Raw genomic sequence first — 25,233 nt, 5'->3', positions numbered from 1 at the left:
AGGGCTTCCATATGGAACTGTAGGGAGTGAGATTTTAATAGAAAGAGCTTGGAGAGAGCATTGCTAGTTGCCTCCCAGGCTTGCAGGCAGCTTTTGTTTTGTTGTAAAGCATGTTAACTGCAACTGAAAATATAAAGTGTCCTCACTTTAACATCCTGTTGAAGGTAGGTCAAAAGCAAGTATTCTGTTTACTCCTAAACCACTTTTTTCTGCATTTCTTTTTTCTAAGTCAAAATAGCATCTAGTTTTTAAAGTTCTTAAATGGATAAATAGTAACATGACTGAGAATTCACTATACTGTATCTCCTGGAGGGATGTGAAATTAGTTCATTAACTGTGTAGTTGTGGCCATCATAATCTTAATAATTGTCAGGTTCTCAAAGCATTTGAACACATTCATACCCATAACCCATTGAATCCTCATACCAATCCTATAAAGTGGCTAGGGTAGATATTATTCTAACATTTTCAAAAATGAGGGAAACTGAAGTTCAGAGAAATAATGTTCAATTTGTTTAGGGTCACACAGCTAGTAAGGTGCAGGGGTAGGACTCTGTAGTATTATCTTTCTCTGGTGGGTGATACAAGTTTAGAAAACACTACTCTCCCAATGGACTTCATCAGCATGGAGACCACTTAAACCTTTGGATGTAGGGCTTGTAGAAGGAAGTGGGAGACCCATTTTAGAGCAAAATTTTCTGTACTGGACAAGGTAGAGACACATTTGGGCCCTAAGCTAAGGAGGACAACTGATGCCTTTCAGTTCACTATATTTCTTAATTCAATTAGAAAAACTAAAGTTAGGGAATGGGTGATCATCTACAGGAAATACTCCTAAAAGGTGATCAAGATTACTGGCAGCAAGTTTGATGAGACAGATTCAAATTATATGCAATTTTTGGTATTTTTTTCTTTCACACTAATAAAGCATATATGAATGCATGTTACTGAGAATATTACTATAGGGATAACATTACATCCACTCTAATTTATTAAAAAAGAAAATCATTTGCAAACTTTGGTAATTTACAGTTTTTATTAGGACAATAATGTAACTTACATCCAAATGTGACTAAAAGTTTGCTAAAAACAATGCTGCTGAAGAATCAATGTTCTAGAAAAGTCAAATTATTCAATTGAAATAGAGAAACAAGTGCAATAAACCAAGATTTTGGAGGGTAGAAAGCACACATGTCCAAAGCACAGATTATATACTTTGGTAATAATTTAATTGTTTCAGATTTACACTTTAAGGAATGCTTTCATATTCAGGAGAAATATTCTTATTTTCATTTTACGGATGAGGACATTGAGGTTTGGAAAAACTAACTTGTGCTTTTTTTTTTTTTTTAACTCTTAGGTCTTTATACTTTGTCTTAGTAGAATACAGAATATTCAGGATTAAGATAATGTATAGTACTAGCTTAATGCCACTTAACCATTTAACTGGGTCTGAATAATATAACTAAGTAGCCATTTGGAAAACTATTGTGATAAGGTAGAGTTGTATTCTTAGATAAGTTTAAATTTCATTGTCTTACTTTCTTTGGGAGGTTAAGCTAGTAATTTTGAAAGTATGCCTGGTTGAAGGTAATTTTTAAACTAGAAGTACAGGTTTGCAAGACATTTAAACAGTTTCTGGGTGGGTGTTTGTGATGCTGGGGATGGGTTTCTATGTTATTGCTGATAGCCAGTGTATATATTTATGAGTGCTAAGTTGGATTTTGGCTCTGGATCATGTACTAATGTGTTTGGAAATCTGAGCCAGTTACTTATTTTACATTTTGATATTACAGAGATATGCTATATTAGTACATATGTTTCTTTTTATAAATCTGAGTTTCTCTTATGAAAGAAGCATCAATAATGATAAACACCAAATATAAGGATGATGACAATAATGATAATGAAAATAATCACACTTCAAACCCATGCAGTGATATTTTTCTGAGTAGTCCAAACACTTTCCCATGTAGCTCTCAGTATCTTTGAGGGATAGGAAGTCTCACAATTCTATAGATGATGAAGCTGATGCTCCCTGAGATCTGTACTTAGATCTTGCCCTTGAAGTTGTATAAGACCAGGTCTAAAAACCAGGATACCTAGTTCAGCACTGTTTGATTATGTGATTGCTGGGGAAATGAAAGACAGAATGAATTACTCTGTCTCTAGCCAGATATTCTTCCTTATTTTAATTTGTTTACTTCATATGTCCTGGGCTGGGAATTCAGGAGTCCCAATTCTCCTCCAGATTCAGGCAGTGAAATGGAGTTGTATCTGCTATATGTTTAGATATCGTATATTTCTAATAATTTTGCTACAGATTATAGTATTAACCCTAAAGGACCACTTTAATGATGGGGTGAGAATTTCAAAGATTTATAAGTATTGTTGAGAATCCCAGCATATCTGGACCTGGGTATTCTAGTACTTACCATGGCTCCTAATTTAAGACTGAAAATATTTGTGCAAATTGGAAAGATAATGTGAGAAAATGAGAAAAAGGGAAAGTGTTGTAATGCCGGGAAGTTTTCATAGCTTAACCAGCCGTGTTTCTTTGAATCTTAAATTTTGGCATTGAAATTGAAATACAGAAAAGTGTTCATTTTTTCCCTATTAAGTTGAAAAGACATTGAATGTGATTACTCTGGCTCACATAAAAATTGTCCAAAGTGTTGTCACCCTACCAATAGATTTAGTAGGATGATTTTTGTGGTCTTAAGACTTTTGAAATATTAATCACTTACTGAAAATAACATATCACTGGTTGGATAATGATTTGCTTTATAAAGAAAAGAGTGAGGCAATTCTAAAAGGGAAAGAAATTTGAAGATAGCATGGGGACAGAGCTATACATAAAATGAATTTTGGTGGTTATTGCACCAAATGCCTACCTTTCCTTGACTATAAATACTCTGTTCTCTGGCTGACAATTACATTTTACTGTGGCTGATTAGATAGGAGGGTTGGAGCCACCTTTTGTGAGCCACCAAAGGACTCAAAACAGAAAACAGTGATACCACAGTGATCCACTGCTGATCCACAGTCACCCAAAACTGTCTCAGAGAATTTATTTTGTGTCTCACAGCACTGCACATCTCCATTTTCACATCTCTACAGCTGAGCTCAGGGCCTGTGCATGATTCCTCCCCACCTCTCCCCCACCCCTCCTTAAAAGAGAAAGTGTCTGCCAAAGTATACAAACCAATAAAAAGTCTCAGTTTTGGGTGGAGAATGTAAACCAGAACAAAGGATTATCCTTTACTTTACTGTGTCCTTTTTAAAAAATCCTTCTCCCTCAAGCATCATTTATACTAGAACTTCACATTTTGCCTTAGAAAGGGTTCTTAATCTCTTCTGGAGAGACCCTTTCAAGTTTGTCTCCTTTCTATATTCTGTCACTAAGATGGGAAGCCAGAGATGAAACCCAGATGGATCTGGGAAACAACTGGTGAGCAAGGGATTTAAATAAGCTTTGCCAGCCAAACCTATAAAGTGACTAACCTCTTTAATGGTAAATTCACTGACGCCTTTCTGATTACAGCTCACATTTCCACACCTCACTATAGCCAAAAGGCAAACACATATATACTGTCAAACCCCCAAATCAAAGTGTGTGTGTGGATGGGGGAAGTGTATGGGGGTGGGGGGTAGGGGAGCAGAGTCATTTCAAGCTCCAAAGTTATGATTCCTGAGAACTTGGACAGCTGAGGATTTGGGAACGAGACAAAAGTACTGTTTATTTTTAATTACAGGAAAAGATAAAATTTTGAAAATCCCTAGTGAATTTGAAAACTGTAAGGGATCATGATCTATGATTATAAAATGTGCTTTTGACGTCTTAAAGAAAATAGAATAATACAATACAAGATAATATTAGGAGTTAAAGCACAATCATTCTTTCTTGCATTCAAGTCAACAGAGATAACAGCAAAAGGCTGCCTGGGTAAACAGCCCTTTGCCATTGTAACTATGTACATACCAAATACACCTCAATGAGGGCGGCATTGGTTTCTGCTTCATCTCTATGTTCTTCCTAGCACAGTGTCTGGCATGTTGTGGTCATTCAGTAAAAACTGGCTTAGCTTTTAATGTGATAGAAATAACATGGGTCTCTATCCCATTGAGGTCCTGGATCAAGTCATAATAATTAACAATTACTAAGTATTTCCTGTGTTCCAGGCTAAGTTCTAAGTGCTTTACATGTGAACGACAAACCAAGGCGGTGGTTGATTCTGTTGTCTCTTTTACAGAAAAGGAAGCTGGGTCACAGAAAAACAAGTGGCAGAACTGGGATTTGAGTATAGGTAGTATAGTTTTTAGTACCTAAATGCTATACCACTACCTTATTTGCCTCAACTCAATCAGGAAAGAACCTAAGGGTAATTCCATGCTAACTTAAACCAGAGCTGGATACCTGCTTGATTCGAGAACCAAGAGGAGGGAGGAAGAGGAGGGAGGAAGTGTCTTGCAAAATGAGAGAGAGGGAGAGGGAGAGGGAGGGGGAGGGGTAGAGGGAGGGAGTGAGAGAGGTATCAAAAAGCTAAGGTAATTGCTGATGTTCTCACAAACATTGAGGACTGATGGTTTAGAATCCCGAGCTCTCTATCTTGGGGCGTGCCCTTAATGAAGCTCGTTATTGCAAAGAAGAGGCCAAACCTACTTATAATTGTGCTTAAGAATCTCCCCGAGTACCTCTTTGTTGCTCAGATGTGGCTCCCTCTCTCTAGCTAACCCAACTTGGCAGGTGAACTCACTACCCTCCCCGCTATGTGGGATCTGACTCCCAGGGGTGTACATCTTCCTGGCAACACAGGATATGACTCCTGGGGATGAATCTGGACCCGGCATCATGGGATTGAGAACATCTTCTTGACCAAAAGGGGGATGCAAAATGAAACAAAATAAAGCTTCAGTGGCTGAGAGATTTCAAATGGAGTAGAGAGGTTACTCTGGTGGACATTCTTACACACTATATAGATAACCCTTTTTAGGATTTAATGTATTCGAATAGCTAGAAGTAAATACCTGAAACTACCAAACTCCAACCCAGTAGCCTTGACTCTTGAAGACGATTGTATAACAATGTAGATTACAAGGGGTGAAAGTGTGATTGTGAAAACCTTGTGGATTGCACTCCCTTTATCCAGTGTATGGATGGATGAGTAGAAAAATGGGGACAAAAACTAAATGAAAAATAGGGTGGGATGGGGGGGTATGGTTTGGGTGTTCTTTTTTACTTTTATTTTTTATTCTTATTCTTTCTGGTGTATGGAAAATGTTCAAAAACAGATTGGGATGATGAATGCATAACTAAATGATGGTACTATGAACAACTGTACACCATGGATGATTGTATGGCATGTGAATACATCTCAATAAAACTGAATTAAATTACATATTAAAAAAACTAAGGTAAATGGTTTATAGGATGTATGAATTTATCTCAATAAAATTGCATTAAAGGAAAAAAAAAGCCAAGGTAAAAAAACATACACATTCAGGAAGGGGGGAGAGGAAAACAGACGGATTTAGGAGGCCAAGACTCAAGTTGATGTAGAGGCACTATGCTTGAATTGGAGGAGTTTTAAAGCTTCCCCAAATTGCACCCCTCAAATCCTACTCTTAAAGGTCCTTTTCCTTTTGATCAGAGGAACAATATAAATACTGAAAATTAAAAACAAACATGGTTTTTTAAAGAACGATCCCTCTCAAACCAATCCTTCTATGACAAAGACTAGAAAATGAAGTGACTTGAATGGAGTTAAAAATTTTTTATTTGGTGTAACAATCTAAGAGAGACAATTAGGTAGAAATTGTCCTGAGTAGACAAGAATAATACAAGGTTTTTTTTTTCTCATTGACTACCAACTGCTAGAGCCTGTTTGGAACAGCATTTAAGAATGGTTTTCACCTTCTTTAGGGTTTCTAAACAAAAACAAAGAAGAATATATGACAGATACCATATGCAGCCCTTGATGTCAGAGATATTTACTTTCTAGCCCTTTATAGAAAAATTTTCTGACTCCTGTTCTATAGCATTATGTGTTTAGAAACCAGCAGCCAACATATAATGTTTCTTCCATAGGTACATCCATGGGGGAACCCAGGATTGAGACTGACACCTCTCATTATCATACCATAATTAACTGAACTGTTCTTTTATTGATGGACATTTTGGTTGATTCCATTTTTTTTTTTTTTTTGTCAAACGGTTATTGAAAAAATAATATAATAATATATGAAATACATATATTAAGGATTAAAAAGGCCCTTTCCTTAATTTTTCAGATTGGGAGCACTTTGGATAAGCCCCAGAACATTCTCTGAGTAAACATGATACAAGGTAAACAAAACAAAAGAAAAACAAACAAAAAATAGCAGTGTACCTGGGCCTGTCCACCTTAGAAGCAATGGGAGTAATAAAAATAGGACTAGGAAAGACTGAGAAAATTATATTGGGTAAAAAAGTTCTTTAGGTCAAGAAGGATCTGTGCTTTCTAAGCTTTCTAAACAGTGATTCTACTTTTTAGTTTCTATTTTTGTTGAATTTTTTCTTACATCTAATCCACATATTACCATGACACTAATACTTGATGATTTTCAGGAATGTTTAAAAAATAAGTTCAGTAGGGCTTCCTTATATAATATGAAATATCAAAGAGAGGTGAAAATAATAAACAGGATATTGATGGAATTGTTCTGAGTCTCATTTTAACACATCAAAAATAGTGTAGCTGGTCCTGGATCAGAACCTGAACAGAAAAAGGATATCAGTGGAAAAACTGGTAAAATCAGAATAGTCTGTAATTTAGTTAATGGTATTGCACTAATGTTTTAATTTTGATAATTATGCTATAGTTATAGATGTTACATTAGGGGAAGCTTGGTGAAGGGTATTTGTACTATTTTTGCAACTTCTCTGTAAGTCTACATTTATTTCAAAATTAAAAACTAAAAAAACCCAGCATAATTATCACTAAAATATACAGAATATATAACTTAGAAATACATATTATAAAGTGATGAAATCTTAGATGCAACCTGGCAATACAAAATAAGATGCACCTATATAATGTTTCATCATTCTTATTTTTTTGACATAAATTACACGAAAAATATCTTACAAATTATATTAGTCACACCAGTTCTGGGAATTTTTCTTCTATCATTATTTCAATTATTTTCTCTCTCAAATTCTCTCGTCTCAGTCTTTGGAGTTATGAGATGGATATTGGAAATCTCTAGATATAGTTTACATGTCTCTTAAAACTCCTTCCTTCAATATCTTTGCTTTTTTTGAGTAGCAATATGTAATAATTGTTCAGCATATTCTTTCAGCTTTACTGATTTAATTTTCATCAAAGTCCATTTGTTGTTCAGTCTATCTTTGAAAGCTTTTTAAAATTTTAACTGGTTCTTTTCATAAAAGTTAGTTCTTATTTCATAGATTCACTATTCTTTCATATTCCTTTGGTGATATACTGTATAAGGATTAAATTTGAAAATACATGTAAGGTGCTTAGAACAATGCCTGACATTAGTATGCACTGAATAAATATTAATAATTATTTTAAAGATACTCCCTCTGTTTGCTCTATTAATGCTATTTGCTTGAGTTTTGTTGCTGATTGGTGTTACCCTTTCATAGTATTGGTCTTCCTTGGGTGTCTGGTGGTTCTTGATTTTGTTTTCATCTTGGTATTCCCTGTTCTCTATGCATGAAGCTGTTTCTCTTTATCACAGTTTGCTCTGGAGATTGTGAGGCAGGGTCAAAATAGAATCTTGGTTATACCAGTGGCTAATATTCTGGGTATAAAGTAGGACTTCCTTTCCTGGGGCACTACCTAGGTTATATGCCCCAAGACCCCAGAGTCAGTGCACAAGCCTAAAGGTACCAGCCTATGGGCAAAGCCTAGGTACCCTTGGATTTGAAGAAGAGAATGAATGAAGGCAGAAGCCAACCTAAACAGAAGTTTCAAATTCCATTCCTGGAACAGTTATCCTTTATGGTTGCTCTTGGACACTGCAGTTTCTCCTCCACCCCAACTCCCTGTATCATTTCCTCTGATCTTGAAGTCTGACTTTTGCTTTTCCAATCTGATCCCATCTGCTTTCTGACTTTCAGGGAGTCCTCACAATTCCAAATCTGCTATTATTCTTGGGCTCCAATAATCTCCAATAATCTAGGGCTATTGGGCTATTATAATTCCTCATATATGCCATTTTTTTTTTTTTTTAACAACTCTGTGCCTTGGTCACTCAGTAAATTCAGCTTCATGCTTCAAGACTTAAATAAAGTATCTTTTCCTCTGTAAGTCCTGCTTTGACTTATATTTTACCTATAGCATTCTCCACTTTATTCTCTGAGTTTACATAGCACCTTGTTTATACCTTTATTATATTATTTACAAATATCTCTGTCCTTCCCCACTGTGATCTCCTCAAGGACATGGAACAGGCTCTATAAATCTCTTAATGCCATCCCCTAGGCAGGGTCTTATACAAAGAAAGTGAAATGTTTATAAACAAATTAAAGGTATGCTCTCCAAAGGTTTGTTAGTAACACTAGTGTATTCACCAGAGATTATTTTCCTTAGGCAGTTTAACTCCCATTTGTGCACTTTTAAAAAAATGAATATTCTGTTATCACTAAAATTTGGAATTTATTTTATCACAGATCAAGAATGAAAAATGTTTACTTTGCTTTATCTATTAAGAAAATGATTAGGATGAACAAGATAGGATGAAGATGGCTTAATCCATCCTAGAGAGCAAACAGACTTTTCACGCTTTCTAACAATTCACTTCTAGACAAGTTTATACTAACCATAAATTATCCCTATGTATTCACTGGGAGAAGAGCAATAGAAACACTGTGGGCTTTGTAGTCAGGCCCATGTGAGGTGGAATCTCAGATTTGCTACTTACTAGCTTTGTGAAACAAGAGAAGCAACTTAACCAATCTTAGCCTGTGGTAGGCAGCCTTCAAAAATGGCTCCCTATGATACCTACCCTCCTGGTACTCGTGCCCTGTATAATCTCCTCCCCTTGGATGTGGGCTGGACCAAGAGACTTGCTTCTAATGAACAGAATACAACAAAAGTGATAGGATGTCACTTCTAAAATTAGATTACGAGAGACTGACTTCTGTCTTACTGCTCTCATACTTGCTCCCTTTGATGAAGCCAGCTGAAACTTTGTGAACTGTTCTGAGAGGTCCACGTGTCAAGTAACCGAGGGCGGCCTTAAATTCAGTCCAACAGCCTGTAAGAAACTGAATCCTGCCAATAGGAGAGAGCTTGGAAGTGGATCCTTCCCCAGTTGAGTCTTGAAATAACTGCAGGCCTGGCCAATACTTGACTGCAGCCTTCAGAAGACTTTGAAGCAGAGGACCCAGCTAAGGCCATACCGAGATTCCAGACCTACAGAAACGTAGAGGTAATAAGTGCTATTGTTTTAAGCCACTAAATTTGGGGGTAATTTGTTACACAACGAATAGCTAACCTGGAGCCTTAATTTCTCATCTCTAAAATATGGTTGATAACCTACCTCACAGGATTGTTATAATTAAATGAAATAATGTATATAAAGCACCTGGCATCCAACAGATGATCAAAAAAGATGCTAACTTTGAGGACTACCAATTAAGAAGGTTGAGCCCTCAATCCTGGGGCTTGCTCTTATGTAGCTCATTACAGGAAAGGAGAGGCTAAGCCTACTTATAATTGGGCCTAACAGTCACCCCCAGAGAATCTCTTTCATTGTTCAGAAGTGGCCTGTCTCTCTAAGCCAACTCTGCAGGTAAACTCACTACCGTTCCCCCTAGGTAGGACATGACTCCCAGGGTTGTAAATCTCCCTGGCAACATGGTGGGACATGACTCCTGGGGATGAGCCTGATCCTGGCATCATGGGATTGAGAAAGCCTTCTTAACCAAAACGGGAAAGAGAAATGAAACAAAATAAAGTTTCAGTGGCTAAGAGATTTCAAATGGAGTCAAGAGTTCATTCTGGAGGTTATTCTTAGGCATTATATAGAAATCCCTTTGTAGTTTTTAGTGTATTGGAACAGCTAGAAGGAAATACCTGAAACTGTTGAACTGCAACTCAGTAGCCTTGATTCTTGAAGACGATTGTATAACTATATTGCTTACACAGTGTGACTGTGTGACTGAATACCTTGAGGCTCACACTCCCTTTATCCAGTGTATGGATAGATGAGTAGAAAAATGGGAACAAAAATTAAATGAATAATGGGGGGATGGGATGTTTTGGATGCTCTTTTTTACTTTAATTTTTTTGGAGTAAGTTTTCATTATGTTCAAAAATTGTGATGAATGCATAACTGCATGATGGCAGTGTGAATAATAGACTGTACACTTTGGATGACTGCATGGTATATGGATATATATCAGTAAAATTGAATTAAAAAAATAAAGATGCTAACTAGTATTAACTCAAATCCACTAAGGATCTTTACCAGGCAATGTTTTGTTATAACTTACCAGTATTAAAATAATACTTTAAAATAATGCTATAGCATTTTTACAGTGATTTTTACATAAATGACCTTATTTGACCCTCGGTGCAGGGCTGTGAATAAAGACAGGGAATAAAACTTCTACAGACAGGAAACTTAAGTGACCTAGTCCTTTTCTCACCATAACCATTTGATATTCAACAATTATTTAATGAACACTTATTAGGTGTCAGGTATTATCCGAGGTCCTGGGAATATAGAGGTGCTTGCATTCTCTCTCATACTCTATAGAAACTGGAAATAAAATTTAAATTTTTCATTAAATTAATTAAATCTTTCCTATCTGGCAGTATTTGACTGGCTCAATACCAAATAAACGCTCCATACACCCACCACACAATTCTTCATTGATTGATTGATTGATAGAATGTTCCCAATAGGCCGAATGCTACCAAGGTAGCAAATAGAAAACCTAGTGGGATGTCTTTTCTTTTTTTATGGCCAACTCCACAGCAAATCAGAAACTGCATTCTAAAAGCTTTGGTAATGACCATTCGATTTTGGTAGACAAATTTTGTCTTGAACTTCAGACCTTTGTTTCAGAAGCTCTGTTCATCACTCATGATAGTTAAGTTGATGAAAGTCTGCCTTTGAGTACAAAATTAGGCAAAAATTGAAAAGGTGAAGTTTAGTGATATTGCACAATTAAGGAGTGTTGGACTTATTTAATGCTTGCAAAAACAATGAGAACTTCCTAACTTGTAGTCAATTTATTGTGAAAATATTAGTAAGACTCAGAACTTCAAGCCTACAGTAGACTAGAGCTCTATACTGCATCTGACCGGATACTTTTTTTTTTCTTTCCCCATTTTTCTGCTTATCCATCCATAAACTAGACAAAGGGGAGCGTGGTCCATATGGCTTTCCCAATCACATTGTTACCCCTCATAAGCTGTATTTTTATATAATCATCTTCAAGATTCATGGGTTCTGGGTTGTAGTTTGATAGTTTCAGGTCTTTACTGCTAGCTATTCCAATTCATTAGAACCTAAAAACGGTTGTCTATATTGTGCATAAGAGTGCCCACCAGAGTGACCTCTCAGCTCCTTTTTTTTTTTTTTTTTTTTTAATCATCATTTTATTGAGATATATTCACATACCACGCAGTCATACAAAACAAATTGTACTTTCGATTGTTTACAGTACCATTACATAGTTGTACATTCATCACCTAAATCAATCCCTGACACCTTCATTAGCACACACACAAAAATAACAAGAATAATAATTAGAGTGAAAAAGAGCAATTGAAGTAAAAAAGAACACTAGGTACCTTTGTCTGTTTGTTTGCTTCCCCTACTTTTCTACACATCGATCCATAAACTAGACAAAGTGGAGTTTGGTCCTTATGGCATTCCCAATCCCACTGTCACCCCTCATAAGCTACATTTTTATACAACTGTCTTCGAGATTCATGGGTTCTGGGTTGTAGTTTAATAGTTTCAGGTATCCACCACCAGCTACCCCAATTCTTTAGAACCTAAAAAAGGTTGTCTAAAGTGTGCGTAAGAGTGCCCACCAGAGTGATCTCTCGGCTCGTTTTGGAATCTCTCTGCCACTGAAGCTTATTTCATTTCCTTTCACATCCCCCTTTTGGTCAAGATGTTCTCCATCCCACGATGCCAGGTCTAGATTCCTCCCCAGGAGTCATATTCTACATTGCCAGGGAGATTCACTCCCCTGAGTGTCAGATCCCACTTAGGGGGGAGGGCAGTGGTTTCACCTGCCAAGTTGGCTTAGCTAGAGAGAGAGGGCCACATCTGAGCAACAAAGAGGCATTCGGGAGGAAGCTCTTAGGCACAATTATAGGGATGCCTAGCTGCTCCTTTGCAGCAACAGTCTTCCCAAGGGCAAGTCCTGTGATAGAGGGCTCAGCCCATCAAACCACCAGTCCCCTATTTGACTGGATACTGAAGCCTTGAGAGTAGCTTGTTTTCTAAGAATAAGTACAGTTTGTCAGAAAAATCTTTTTCCAGAGCCTTTCTGAAAAGGGATGTTGGCTTAGTTCCTGATGACAGCTATCTGATCTGATTATGGTGCTTTGATAGATCACACATATATTTAAAAGCTGGAATGAGTACTTGAAAATCTAATTGCTGTTAAAGTGGATGTATTGTAGAGTCATCTTCACCACTTGGTTGAGAAGAAAATTGTGAATAAATCTGGAAAAAAGTCTTTTAAGGACTCAAAAAAAATTGAGGCTTAGACAATATACTATGACTTTTGACTTCATTTATCTATTCTGACTAGTAAAAATTCATTTATCTATCCTGACTAGTAAAAATTAATTTTGCATTTTAAAGGCTTTTCTTTAAAAAAACTAAAGCGTTAGGCAATTAATTCTTCCATGGCTGTAACATAGTTGTATGACCTACTGTAGAATTAATTGCCTAATGCCTTTAAAGTGATCTGGAAATGGACATGCTAAGTGAGTTTTAAAAATGTTTTAGTAGCATAGAGAAAAAACATGGAGTAATTTTATTCTCTTGCCATTACCAAGCCAACCCAGTGCTATACCATTCAGACCAGGGTTCATTGAAATATTTTGGGTAGGGAAGTAGAGCTACTTCTTTATATGCAGTCTTGAAATCATCTGGTAGAGGGAGTTAAAAAATAAAGTAAAAAAATAATTCCAAAAGTGAAATTCATAAGAGTGAGTCCCCTTTGTTCCACCCACCAAGAATTCTAGGAATCCTTTTCCCAAAGAAGAGGGAAAGGGTGGGGAGGAGTTATGGCAGCAAAAGGGACATGGTGATGGCAGCCAACTTGAAGAACTACTAGATGAGGCTTGGAGACTCAACATTCATCCTTTCACTCAAAAATACTGAAAGCCAAAGCATGGGCCTTTGAGATTAATGCACTGCATTTCTACATTACAAAAGGTAGCCACCAATAAATAAATAAATAAGTAAACAAATAATAAAAAATAAAAGGTAACCACCATCAAATGCCTTATGTGAGCCTTATATGATAGTCTCTGAAATGATTGTCTTGTTCCATACTATGCAGCTTCTCTTTTGCATACTCCCAAATTTGGATAGGTGTCAAACTTAACAGTGGTACAAGGAGACTAACATGGTACTATATGGGATGAAAAGACGTCCAAAGTGTGGTCGCTGCTCTTAAGACGAGGAACCTTTCAATTAAAACATACATTTTCCAAAGTGGGGTTCCCTAAGTTCTGAGTCTCCTCAGAAGTCTTTGAAGGTTCCAATATTATCGAAACTTTGTAACTTTCAAAAGGGAAGGGTCTTATGTGGGTGAATATTATCTTTAATAATGGGCCTAAAATATGTTACAGTAGCTCCTCCCTCAATGACCTCACACATTTACACTGGAGGTGGTAACCTAATCCCCACCCCTTTATTCCATTTGAGAACAGCTTCCTACTGTACTTGGAATAAAGTCTTAAATTGGTCTATAAGATCCTAAGCGACCTGGCCCCTTCCTTCCTCTTTGATAACTTCGTCTATGCTCATGGTATTTATTCTAGCCACATTAGTCTTCTATTCCTCAAACACACCGATCTCTTTCCTGCACTAAGTTGTATTTGCTTTCCTTCCAGCTGTAATATTCTTCCGTCAATCTTCACGTGACTGGCTCCTTCTTATCATTCAGCTCTGAACTCAAATGTCACTTTGTTGGAGGCTATCTCAGATCACTGTAACTCAGTTAACATCCTCCATTACTCTTCCTGACATTATCCTGTTTTATTTTCTTCATAGCACGGAAAACTGCCTACAACTATGTATCACTTATTAGTTTATTTCTATTTCTCCCACTAAAATGTATTGAGAGCAGAGACATCTTTACTCTTTTTGCTGTGTTGCTATGGGATTTGTCTGATTTATATTTCTTTTAACATGTCTATGGGATTTTAGGAAGGCAGAGACAAATGTAGATATTTAGATCACCACTTTAAATGTGAAGACCCAGCTTGTTTGGGGAAAGAAGGTATAAATTTGTTCAGATATTTGTTAAGCCATGCTAACAGTGTTGTGACAGATTTTATTATGTCAATACATAATCCTATGACAAGAAGTTTAAAAAAATCCTTCAAAGAACTTGTTTAAAACTTTGGCAGAAGAAACACTCAAATTATTTCTGTCTGATAATTTCCCCTGCAAAGCATATAACTTAAAAGCCATTTTAAAAAAATCCCATTATTTTTGTCAAGGTCTTCAAGTTAAAGGAAAAATGAAGTTTTTTTCAAGGTTAATTTTAAATTTGAATCACATACCTAACTTATGACTAACTCAGCCTAAGCTATTAATAAATAAAATACATGTTATCAAGTTATCCCACTGAGAGAAATAAAATGGCATTTGATGATATCCAATATGTCCGTATACATGATAGATTAATTTCTGATCTATAAACTACTACCAGTGAGTTTCTGAATAGTAACATCATCTTAGATGGCTAAATAAACAAAAGATAAGACTATTTTAGTTTGGAATGGCACTGATCTCATCACTGTGGCTAAGTTTACCAATAAATTCTAAAGTTTAATATTGCTTCTTCTTTGGGCCTCTGTATTGGTAAAGGTGATCCTGCGTATGGTAACAGAAAATGCCACATAAACTGACTTAAGCAATAAAGGGCATTTATTGGCCTAGGAAGCAAAAATATTAAAAGTAGGGTAGTGATCAAGTGTGGTTCAGTCAGGGATCACTAATATTTTGGGTCTGCCCACCATTACATTTGCTTTATCCCCAGGCTGACAGCTAGAGCTGCAGCAATCGCAGGTCTCACATTTACACAAGATAACACTTACCTCTTCCTTAAGAGTTAAGGAAGCCTCTTTTCTCAATGCTCCCATAATACTGCCCTTGGTTTTCACTGACCTGAACGATCTGGTTCACATGCTATTCCTGGACCAACTTCTATGGCCAGATTAATACCATGCCTCAATTGACTCAGATCCAGGTTGCTGAACAAATTTTGTGAGGTCAATGAATGACATTACACTCACCAGTGGTTTTCAAACAGTGGGTCATGAGCCAACAATGGGTTATGAAATTAATACATGGGTCTTAACTATCATTAAAAAAATTAAATAGGAGATAAATCTTACATACAAAAGGTTAGTATTTCTTTGTGAAAATGGTATTTACACGTATATTCACATCTGGATGAAAATGTAAAATCTGTTACTTATTGTGGTTTGGGAACAAAAAAAGTTTGAAAGGTACTGTCTTAGACAAAACAGGTTCACTCTCAAAACTGTATTGGGGTAAGCTGCTGCTTTAGTACATGGGTTATGCAGAGGAATGGTCACCTGAAAGAAAATGAGGAAATGATTTGGGACAACATAGATGCTGGGAGGTAGTCAACAATTTTCACTGCAGCCTGCATGACACTTTACACTGGATTTCAACATAGTCATAATCAAACATACTTTAAACTTCTCATCCAATGTTTTCTAAATTTCAAAGTATACTTCCCTTCCAAAAAATACTTTTTTTTTCCATTTAGTAAGTATTCATGATGGAGCACTTTATAAACTATCATTTGGTTGGTAGAAAGTATTATGCTAAGACTCACTGAAAAAATCTTGGCTTAGAAAAAAACCCCACATATTTGAAATAACTGAGCACATCCTATCATTATCCTAATCTTTATTTAAAGGTTTAAAATTTGATCTTATCTGGTAAGGACTTTAAAACTCATTCTAGTTCAACCCCATTTAATAGATGAAGAAACTAAAGCCTAGAGAGGGGGATGAACTTATTATCTAAGTTAATTAGTTGCTGAACACAGGTCTCTCAACTCACACTTCAGAAACCTTTCCACTGTACTAATTAACAGTGCAGCTACACCAACTTAAAAAAATAAAAGTAAATAAAAGGCATAAATTTCAGAGGCACCTAGAGTTATGTAACTGATGGGTTCTTTTAAGAATTGTAGGTGAATTATATTTTGGGGAGTAAACTTGCTTTTTTAAGAAATGCTGTTTTTTGAAGTCTTTGAAAGGCAGACTAGTTACTGCTTTATTTTAGAGAGGGTAAGGATTTCTAATTTTCAAGCTATTTTAGTACGAATTATATTTCATTATCTCATTTTTTAAGCTAGGGAATTCAATTCACTGAGTACTTTTCAAGATTATAATTCTGCTAAGTTCTATGAATGAACTAAAAGAACAAGTCCTAGCTACAAAGAGATTACTATTTATGTGTTTATGTATGTGAGTGGTAGAGCAAAAATGACATGAAATATCCTCATTAAGAAATCAATGCAATTATAATTACTTAAGTTTAGGAACTAAAAAGTAGGAAAGCTATTTTGGGTTGGGCAAATTAGGGGAATTTTCCTGTTTCATGCAAAGGTAGGAAGGGTAGCTAACATTTGAGGGTGTCACAAGAATATCACTTAGTCCCCAAGTATTTTTTCCATTCATAAGTGGGACACCACTGTTTCTTTTTGAAATTGTTTTCATTTTTTGTGTTAAAAGGTTCCTCAGAAGTTTCCCTCTAGCTCCAGAAGGAGCCTCAGGGATGTAGTGGCTGAAGAGGAACCAAAGGGCTTTGAAAGCATGCCAGAAAGGCTGGCAATGCTCAAGACTGTTTGCTTAAATTTTATTTATGGAACATGGTAGGCTATTCTCAAGGGTAAAGTTTAAGCATAAAGGAAAAGAATCTCATTTGGGATATAGTAACTGTTCCAGTAACTACAGATTAGGATAATTTGGAAGTTGCTGTCTGGAATTAGACTTGCCCATCATCAAGGAGGTACAATACCCACCTTCAGGTGCTAAATGTCCATTCCCACTAGCCATACATGATATCCATAGGTTAGTCCTGATATATTATACAACAGGTGAGCAGCTGGCATCAAGAAACAAGAAAAAGTTCAGTAGGGTCAGCAAGAGGTTCTAGCAGCAGGTAACAGGTTCTCAATCAATAGGCTTGGGTTTAAATGCAGGAATCTAGTCTTAGAAGGTGGGGGAAAAGGACTGGAAAGCAAGAGAATTCTCATATCTCAAGTGGCTGACATCCTGGGTAGATGATCCAGGCTAATGAATTACATGAGTCTAGTTTTCAGACTTGGACTATAAGTCAGAGAGACACTGTGGCATTGCATGTGCTTTTCAAACTAGGGCACATTTTATTTCTGGGATTAATGGACAATACAAAAACCTCATTAATTTAGACTAAGTGTTACATGTATGAGAAATTATCATATATCTTTCTGGAAAATTTTAACTGATAGCAACTATTCTAATTTTTGTATTACAATAAGCAGTCGTAAGTTGAGGTAGACTGCAAACTTTGGATGAATTTATAAGAAAATGCATTTTCTTATGAAAATGATTTCAAAGAAATGTCCAGATTTTAGTAGGAAGTCTTAGGTTATACTTCCAAATCACTGTTTGGAAAGTACCTTTTCCAGACTTACTTTAAGCTAAATTCTCCTATTTACTGTGTGACCTTGGGCAAGTCTAACAATTACCAAATCTTATAGGATTGTTGCGAATATCACTGACAATATACAAAGCTCTAGTAAGGTGCCTGACAAGGAACAAATAGTGCTTAATAAGGCGACAAAGGGGAAAAACTGTGCTATAATTACTTAATCCTGCTAGTTCAGATTAGGACATATCCTATGGAGTGGAGGACTCATGAGATTCCATAAAAAATAAAAACTCAGAAGTGTGGAGTGAGGAATCAAGTTTAACTCTGACATGGCTAGGTACAGGAGGTCAGTAATATGTGTTGCATAATTATTCTTGATCACCTGCAGCTATTTTATAGACATTTTCATTTAATCTTCAAAATAATCCTTCAAAGGTGTAATTGTAATTTCACAGATAACTGAGGCTCAGGAAAGTTCAAATTGCCCAAGCCTAAATAGTAGTGGAGAAGGCACCTAAACCTAGTCACTCTGCCTTAATGAGAGGTGCCCTTACTCCCCCAAATAGCAGATAGGTTTGAATAAGTGAGATTAGGTTTGAATAAGTGAGATTAAGTAATAACTATCTACAGTAGTTCTCAATTATAGGAGTAACACAATTAAAATATTTAAGAACACTAAGTTGGTGACCTGTGTTGCATTATGTGACATGGGAAGAGGAGCTCAGGGACAGGAAAGTCAGCAGTCTTTTACAGCATTTCGAGAATAAATTGATAAGTTTCAATTACTGTAGTATTAATCATCTTCAAGTACAGTAAAACCTCAGTAATTTAGTCTAAGAATATGGAATTTACAATAATTTAGGTAGGAACTGCAAAAGAAATAAAATCGCTAAAAATGCTTTTCTTTTTTCCTTACTTCTCCCCTAGTTTAGCTCAAATTAAAGCTGTTGACCTTTGACTTCTGCATAACTGCCACAATGAATTCTAGCTAACCAGAACAACTGACACACAAACACAAAGGGGAACATTCTGTCTACATGCAGAGTATGCAAGTACAAGCCACCATGCCAACCAGTGAATGGTAGGAAGTTCCTATTCCAATTTTGTTACTTTACCTTTACCAACACTTATTCCTTTACTGAACAACTAGTTTAGTAAGGTCTTATGCCAGATTTTGGCAACAGAGCTCGGTAAGACCCTCCAAGAGGGTCAACAACACTGTGGATTGTGATACCACCAAGGAATTTATAGTTGAGACAGACAAAAAATAAATACTATAGCACAAAATAGGATTAAAAGAAACAGAAAATTAAAGTATTGAGGATAATTATTAAGTCAAAGTGTTGAAAAGTGAATAGGAGTTTGTCAGGGAGCAAGATCGAATTGGTTTTTGAGACCTCAAAGTATGAAACACTGTGGTTTGTTTAGGGAATGGTAGGAAATTCCATGTGATTGGAGGGATGCAGGGTAGGCATGGCTAGAAAGATAGGCAGGGATTAGATTCTGAAGAGATGTTATGCTAGGAATTGGGACTGTATCCTGTGGATCAGCATTTCCCAGTTATGACCATGAAGCCCTTTGAAATTACAATGTAAAGAAACAATACCAACAAGAACACAAAATGTTTAAATTTTTGATTCTTTAGCTTTCTTAAAATCTAAGAAGTATTAAAAAATTGAGTCATTTAATTTAAAACACCTCAAAATATCTCAGATGAAGTAAATCATCTTTTATTTTCACCTTACATTTGGTTATCAAGAAACATGCAATATAACCTCTAATTTTAATGAGAACAATGTTTTTGTGTCTTTTTATCACATATCCTCTTAATATTAGGTGTAATGTTGCTGAGTCGGATCCGCATATGAGGTGCTGCATCAAGTCTTTTCCTGTATTTTGTTTTTGTTGCAGCATAATATGAAAACCCCGTTTCACACAGGTGCATTGTAGCAAAAGGAAGAAGTACACGAACTGCACGTCTTGCAATGCTTGGATACTCCTGAATTAGACTACTCCAAAAATCATTTAGTGAAAGTTCACTGAAATTTTGTTTCACTTGAGAATCAGATGTTAAATCAATCAGACTCTCATAGTCCCGTGCTACTAATGAGGCTGGCTTGACAGTTACTGTAAATGGATTTCTGACCCAAGCATTATTGTCATTTGTTACAGGAAAATATTTTAACAGAGTAGAGCGCAAGCCCCTTAGGTGCTGCACAATGGCACTGCAAATGTCTTTATCAACTGTAGAATTAATTTCAGTCAAAAAGTCACTAAGTGTAGGAAAACAATCAAAGTTTTCTTCTTCTACAGATGAGGCCCAAAATTCCAATTTTCTTAACAATGATGACATTTTATCAAATACTGTAAAAACCGTCACACTCTTTCCTTGCATTGACAGATTAACCTCATTTAATTTAGTGAAAACATCTGCAAGATATGCAAGTCTTAGTAGCCAAGATGAATTTGTTAAACAATCAGATAGTCGAAAAGCAGAGTCCATGAAAACTAAGAGCTCACGACGAAGCTCGAAAAGTCTTACCAGAACTTTACCTCGGGAAAGCCACCTCACCTCTGTATTTAGAAGAAGTGCTGTGTGCTGAGCACCCATTTCTTCACATAAAATTTTTAGTAGTCTGGACTGATGTGGTCGAGCTTTAATATAATTGATTATTTGTACTGCCTGATCTAGCACATTTTTCAGAGATGTAGGCATTATTTTAACTGCTAGTGCATGTCTATATAATAGGCAGTGACTACTGGTGCTTTCAGGCGCCACATATTTTATCAGGGTGACAGCATCGGCAATTTTTCCATCCACTGCCCTAGAAGCATCACTACAAACATCAACACATTTTTCCCATCTGATTTCATGTTTTTGCATGAAACTGTTAATGCAGTTGAATATTTCTTCACCAGTAGCATTACTTTGCAAAGATTCACATAAGAGTAAGTCCTCCTCAATAGACTTATTAAACCTATAACGAACAAACACAAGCAGCACAGCAAGTCCTGAAACATCAGCTGATTCATCTAGTTGCAGTGAAAACCCATCAGAAATCTTTAGTCTGCAAACAAGCTCTTCTTCAATGTCAGCAGCTAAATCCTTAATTCGACGTGCAACAGTACTGTTTGATAGCTGTACTGCATCTATTTTTTTACTATATTGTTCATCAAACATCCGCATAACTACATCTTTTGCACAAGGCTTGATAAGCAATTCTCCAATAGTATGAGCCTCTCCACTCAGTGCTATATGGTAACTTACATTGTATGATGCCTCTGTAGCACTTTCATTATCTGTATTAACAATTTTAGGTGTTGGGGGTTTACTGTTTTCAGGTGAATCAAGATGTTGCTTGAAAAAGCTTACGTCTTTGTCTTTATATGCAGCATGTTTAGTTTCCAAATGTCTTCGAAGCTTACTAGGGGCTAAAGAGCTATTCGATAAAATTTTCTTACATAACACACACTGAGCATGAGGCGCATCTCTATTTCCAAAGTAAGTAAATCCAAAAGACAAATAACTTTCATCATATTTTCTTCTTTTTGGTTTCTTACTAAATGTTCTTAGTTTGTTGGGATTTGACATAAATTTCACCCTAGAAAGCTCATCTTCTGATTTTTTAGAAACTGAAGGCTGCAACTGTTCATCTTCACTTTGTAAAATTCCAACCTTTTGATCATTTGATTCAGACACAATTTGATAACAAAAAGATTCTACTTCTTGTTTAAGACTTCCTTCTTTCAGCAATAAATCCATGGGTAATGAATTTGTGGTACAAAACATGGTTAATTTAGAATAAACATTGAGTATCACAAATGTGTTGAAATTATAAGTCAGGATACACAGGAGATGAGCAATCATCAAAGAGATGATATATAGAAACACAACAGTTAATTTGCAAATGTTGCCTATGCATCAATGCGCAGATGGAACATCGTATGTTCGTGTATCAGCTGATCTCTCATGCGACTTCCTGGTGCTCTCAGGAATGGCACACCTTTTCTTAAAGGTAGATTATCACATAAAAATAAAAGCTATAGAAATGAGTTTAGCAATCAAACTTATATTTTAAAATAAACTTTATAAAAAAAATCCCTATTGTTAGCATAGATCTTTTCCTTAGAACACTTTTAACTTAGAATATGAATATTCTATAAAACACAATTTGGAAACCACTGGGCAAGAATTGAGAAGCCTATTTCTATGGAAGGGACCTTGAGGAATACATCCCATGCCAGGGGTTCGCGAACTGTTTCTGTAGAGCCAGACAGTAAATATTTTCAGCTTTGTGGGTCATACAGTATGTCCTACTCAACTCTGTAGCTGTAGTGTGGCAGCAGCCATAAACAATACATAAAAGAATGGGCATGGCTGTGTTCCAGTAAAACTCTGTTTACAAAAACAGGCAGCATGGCCACAGTTTGCTGACTAGTCCTATGGTATATAGTACCATGGACTCTCTTACAGCTTTTTGATGCCTACTGCTGCTGGACAGATTAATTGTTTACAGTATTATATGTCTGAAGGCTTCCCTCAGGGCTAGCAAAAATTCTGATGAGCTATATTAAAAACATACAAAGTTCATAGTTTTGCAAGATAGGGAATTCTATTGTATCCTAAATACTTTATACTAACATTGGAAAATAAACTTTAGACCAAAGGTTAGCTACTATTTCCCTTGACTTAAAATTACGTAAGTGTTTATATTATCCAAATTAAGACTCATCCAAAATCATGTATATTTTGATTGACTGCTCTAGACCTAAAGAAAACAAATTCTCCCTTAATAGGTTTATTCTTCATATAATTTTTTTTTTTAAAAGCATAATTAAGAGCAAAGGTTAGTGCAAATGTATGGACCTTTTAAGAGTACAATTAGCTTTATAAGTTAAGGCACACAAATTTATCACCTATCTAAATATAGCTATATTTGATTTGAACTTTATGATCTGGCTACAAAGTAAGCTTTACATTCTTATGTTAGACCTTAAATCAGAATAGTTATCCTATTAACAGGTAAGATACCTGAAATGAGAAGCACTCCCTCTTGCAATCACACTGTCCACCTTGGCAGCTTGAAATGTAGAATCTTCAAAAGAATAAAATTAAGAGATGGGGTGGAATGGGGAGTAACCAAAAAGCCTAGAATGAGAAAAAGCATTAAAATCAGACACTGGGGTAACAAGCAGAATTAACTACAAACCTCTAAGATGTCCATTAATTACAATTTCTTTTAGATCCAGGGAGTGGAAATTATTTCACCACAATGCAGATCTTGGACTGAAATAGAAGATGCCTAGCATAATAAAGTTGCTAATACTTGCAACTAGTATTAGTCTGGCAATTTCACCCTTTTGAGATGCTCTCTCCAACCCAATGACTTCACAGAAACAAATTTTTTAAAATCTTTCAAAAACTAAACCACATCTTACAGGAAGTAATCTAAAACGTAATTAATTAAGATGGACCTAGTAGATGAAATATGCCTTTTTTTCCTATAACCATTTTTCACCTCAATAACCAACCTCTTACCATTGCAATTATTCTGTGAACACTGTTTACTATGTGCCAGTAACTGTGCTAAGTGCCTCATACTGATTACCTCATTTAATCCTCAAAAGAAACCTAAGCCAGGGCTATTAATAACTGCACTTGGAGATGAACAAACATATGTAGAGAGAGGTAAGTCACTTGCTAACACAACTAGTAACTGAAGACTCAAGAACAGAACCCAAATATTCTAATGCAGAACACACATACCTAGGGATTACTTGTGTGTTCCTGAGTACCCTTAATTCCCCAGGCACTAAAAACATCTGGTACCAGGAGTTGGGCAGTGCAGACAGAAAGGGATAAAAAGGAAAAACAATGGGTTACAACTGTCAGAAAGTCAAGGATATCAACTTGGCAGAACCCCCTACTTCTCCATTACAGATCAACTTCTGGAGCTTCTGGTTCACCTAAAGATTAGGATCCTTCTCCCATGCTGTTAGAGGACACAACAGGGTAGGAAGCTTTGTTTTCAGGAAGGAGGGCCTCATTCCCACCTCTTCAGAAGTGCTTCTCTCAAATCTTTCAAGGAGAAAGTCTGGACTCCCTTGAGAATTAAGTTTCCATTCCACGCCCTGAAAATGTGTTTTTTGTTTTTTTTTTAAACAAAACAAAACAAAACCCAAAAAACAATCCTCTTTTGACTCTCCTTCGGGTAAAACTGACAGCACAATCCTTTTCCTCCATCCCAAGGCAGTTCCAGCTTTTGAACAGTACTCTTAGAAAGTGCACAGAGCAGGAGTGCAGTCCAGACCTAAAGGCTAGGCAGAAAGAGGGTTCGGATACACCTTTCAGCACATCAACGGCCTTTTAAAAGGCCACCCCGATAAGTAGCCCGGGCCAGGTATCCTACAACACTTGTCCCAGGTTCGCACCGTCCGCGGACCGTCACATCTGGGGTCTCGCTTCCTGTCGGAGCCCACCCTCTCCTCAGAACTCTCCCGCGGGCGGTCGCCTTATCTAACAGTCCCATGAAAATGTCTCAGCACCCAACGCTATCCTTCTACGTCATCTCCATCGGCGATGGAGAAGAACGGTCTTCTCTGCGGCTAGGCTGCAGAGCAGCGCCGCGGACCCCAGCAGAGTCTGCGGCCGCCATTTTAAACAGCTCAAGGCAGCGGCCATTTCAGAGCGCACCACTTAGCCGCGGTGGCGGCTCTGCTCCTCACCTTCACCGAGGCCTGAACATGGTCAAAAGCCAGTCGTCGCAGACTGGGGGGTGGGGGATAAGGAGGAGGAGGGGAATGGAAAACAAAACAGAGGAAAGAAGGATTCGGGGACAGGTTGATGCTCTCAGTTCAGGGATAGCGCCTGTACCACCTCCATACAGTTCCGATTCGCTGCTGGCGCGGTCGCTCGTCTGAAGATAAATTTAGCACTCCGGAGCTCCCGAACGCTACAGTAACCACGAACGACTCCCCTGCCGCCCAATCAGCGCCAGAGTTCCTTCTCGCCACCAATCCGCGCTGAGCAGCAGGGCGGAACCAAAGGAAAGCACCAGGCTCGGTTGAGGCACGCTCCAGCCGTTGCAGCCACTCGGGATTATCTTGGGCTGTGAGGCCGAGATTTTCTCGGCGTGAGGCGATTGTTTTCGAATTTGCCTGGACCCAAATCGGCTGGGGTGTTTGTTTCAAATGCATATTCCTGGGTGGTATCCGATAGAGTTTGTGATCCTGCCGGTTTGGACTGGAGTCCAGGAAACTGCATTTTCATAAGCACTGGCACCCTGCCCAGGCGGGCGTGATTTGTGAGGATTGGCAGTGCCCCAAAGGAGCGCA

The 25,233-nt window shown here is 37.0% G+C and overlaps 1 protein-coding gene and 1 non-coding gene across 8 annotated transcripts; both read right to left on the bottom strand.

The window, feature by feature from the left end:
- Positions 1–5,759: 5,759 nt before the first annotated feature.
- ZBED5 (zinc finger BED-type containing 5) lies at positions 5,760–25,099 on the bottom strand. 7 transcript variants are annotated; one of them, XR_005217441.1, is made up of 3 exons: positions 24,625–25,099; positions 22,931–23,047; positions 5,760–9,425 (listed from the first exon to the last, which is right to left on the bottom strand). XR_005217441.1 is itself a non-coding variant. In XM_037839970.1 (3 exons), the coding sequence occupies exon 3, from the start codon at positions 21,764–21,766 to the stop codon at positions 19,682–19,684; it is 2,085 nt and encodes a 694-aa protein (XP_037695898.1). In that variant the 5' UTR covers positions 21,767–21,939; positions 22,931–22,994; positions 23,109–24,846; the 3' UTR covers positions 19,608–19,681. The 7 variants fall into 7 exon arrangements, 6 of the variants coding, with proteins under 6 accessions (XP_037695898.1, XP_037695897.1, XP_037695895.1 ...); XM_037839970.1 differs by lacking the exon at positions 5,760–9,425 and adding an exon at positions 19,608–21,939 and having other exon boundaries at positions 22,931–22,994; positions 23,109–24,846; XM_037839969.1 differs by lacking the exon at positions 5,760–9,425 and adding an exon at positions 19,608–21,907 and having other exon boundaries at positions 22,931–22,994; positions 23,109–24,846.
- On the bottom strand, positions 10,908–11,035 carry LOC119538938. Its single transcript, XR_005217720.1, has one exon. It is a non-coding gene; the product is annotated as a small nucleolar RNA SNORA32 (small nucleolar RNA).
- Positions 25,100–25,233: the final 134 nt, after the last annotated feature.

Source organism: Choloepus didactylus, chromosome 6 (genome assembly GCF_015220235.1).
Source record: "Choloepus didactylus isolate mChoDid1 chromosome 6, mChoDid1.pri, whole genome shotgun sequence".
NCBI lineage: Eukaryota > Metazoa > Chordata > Mammalia > Pilosa > Megalonychidae > Choloepus > Choloepus didactylus.
This window is presented reverse-complemented; position numbering and strand designations above follow the sequence as displayed.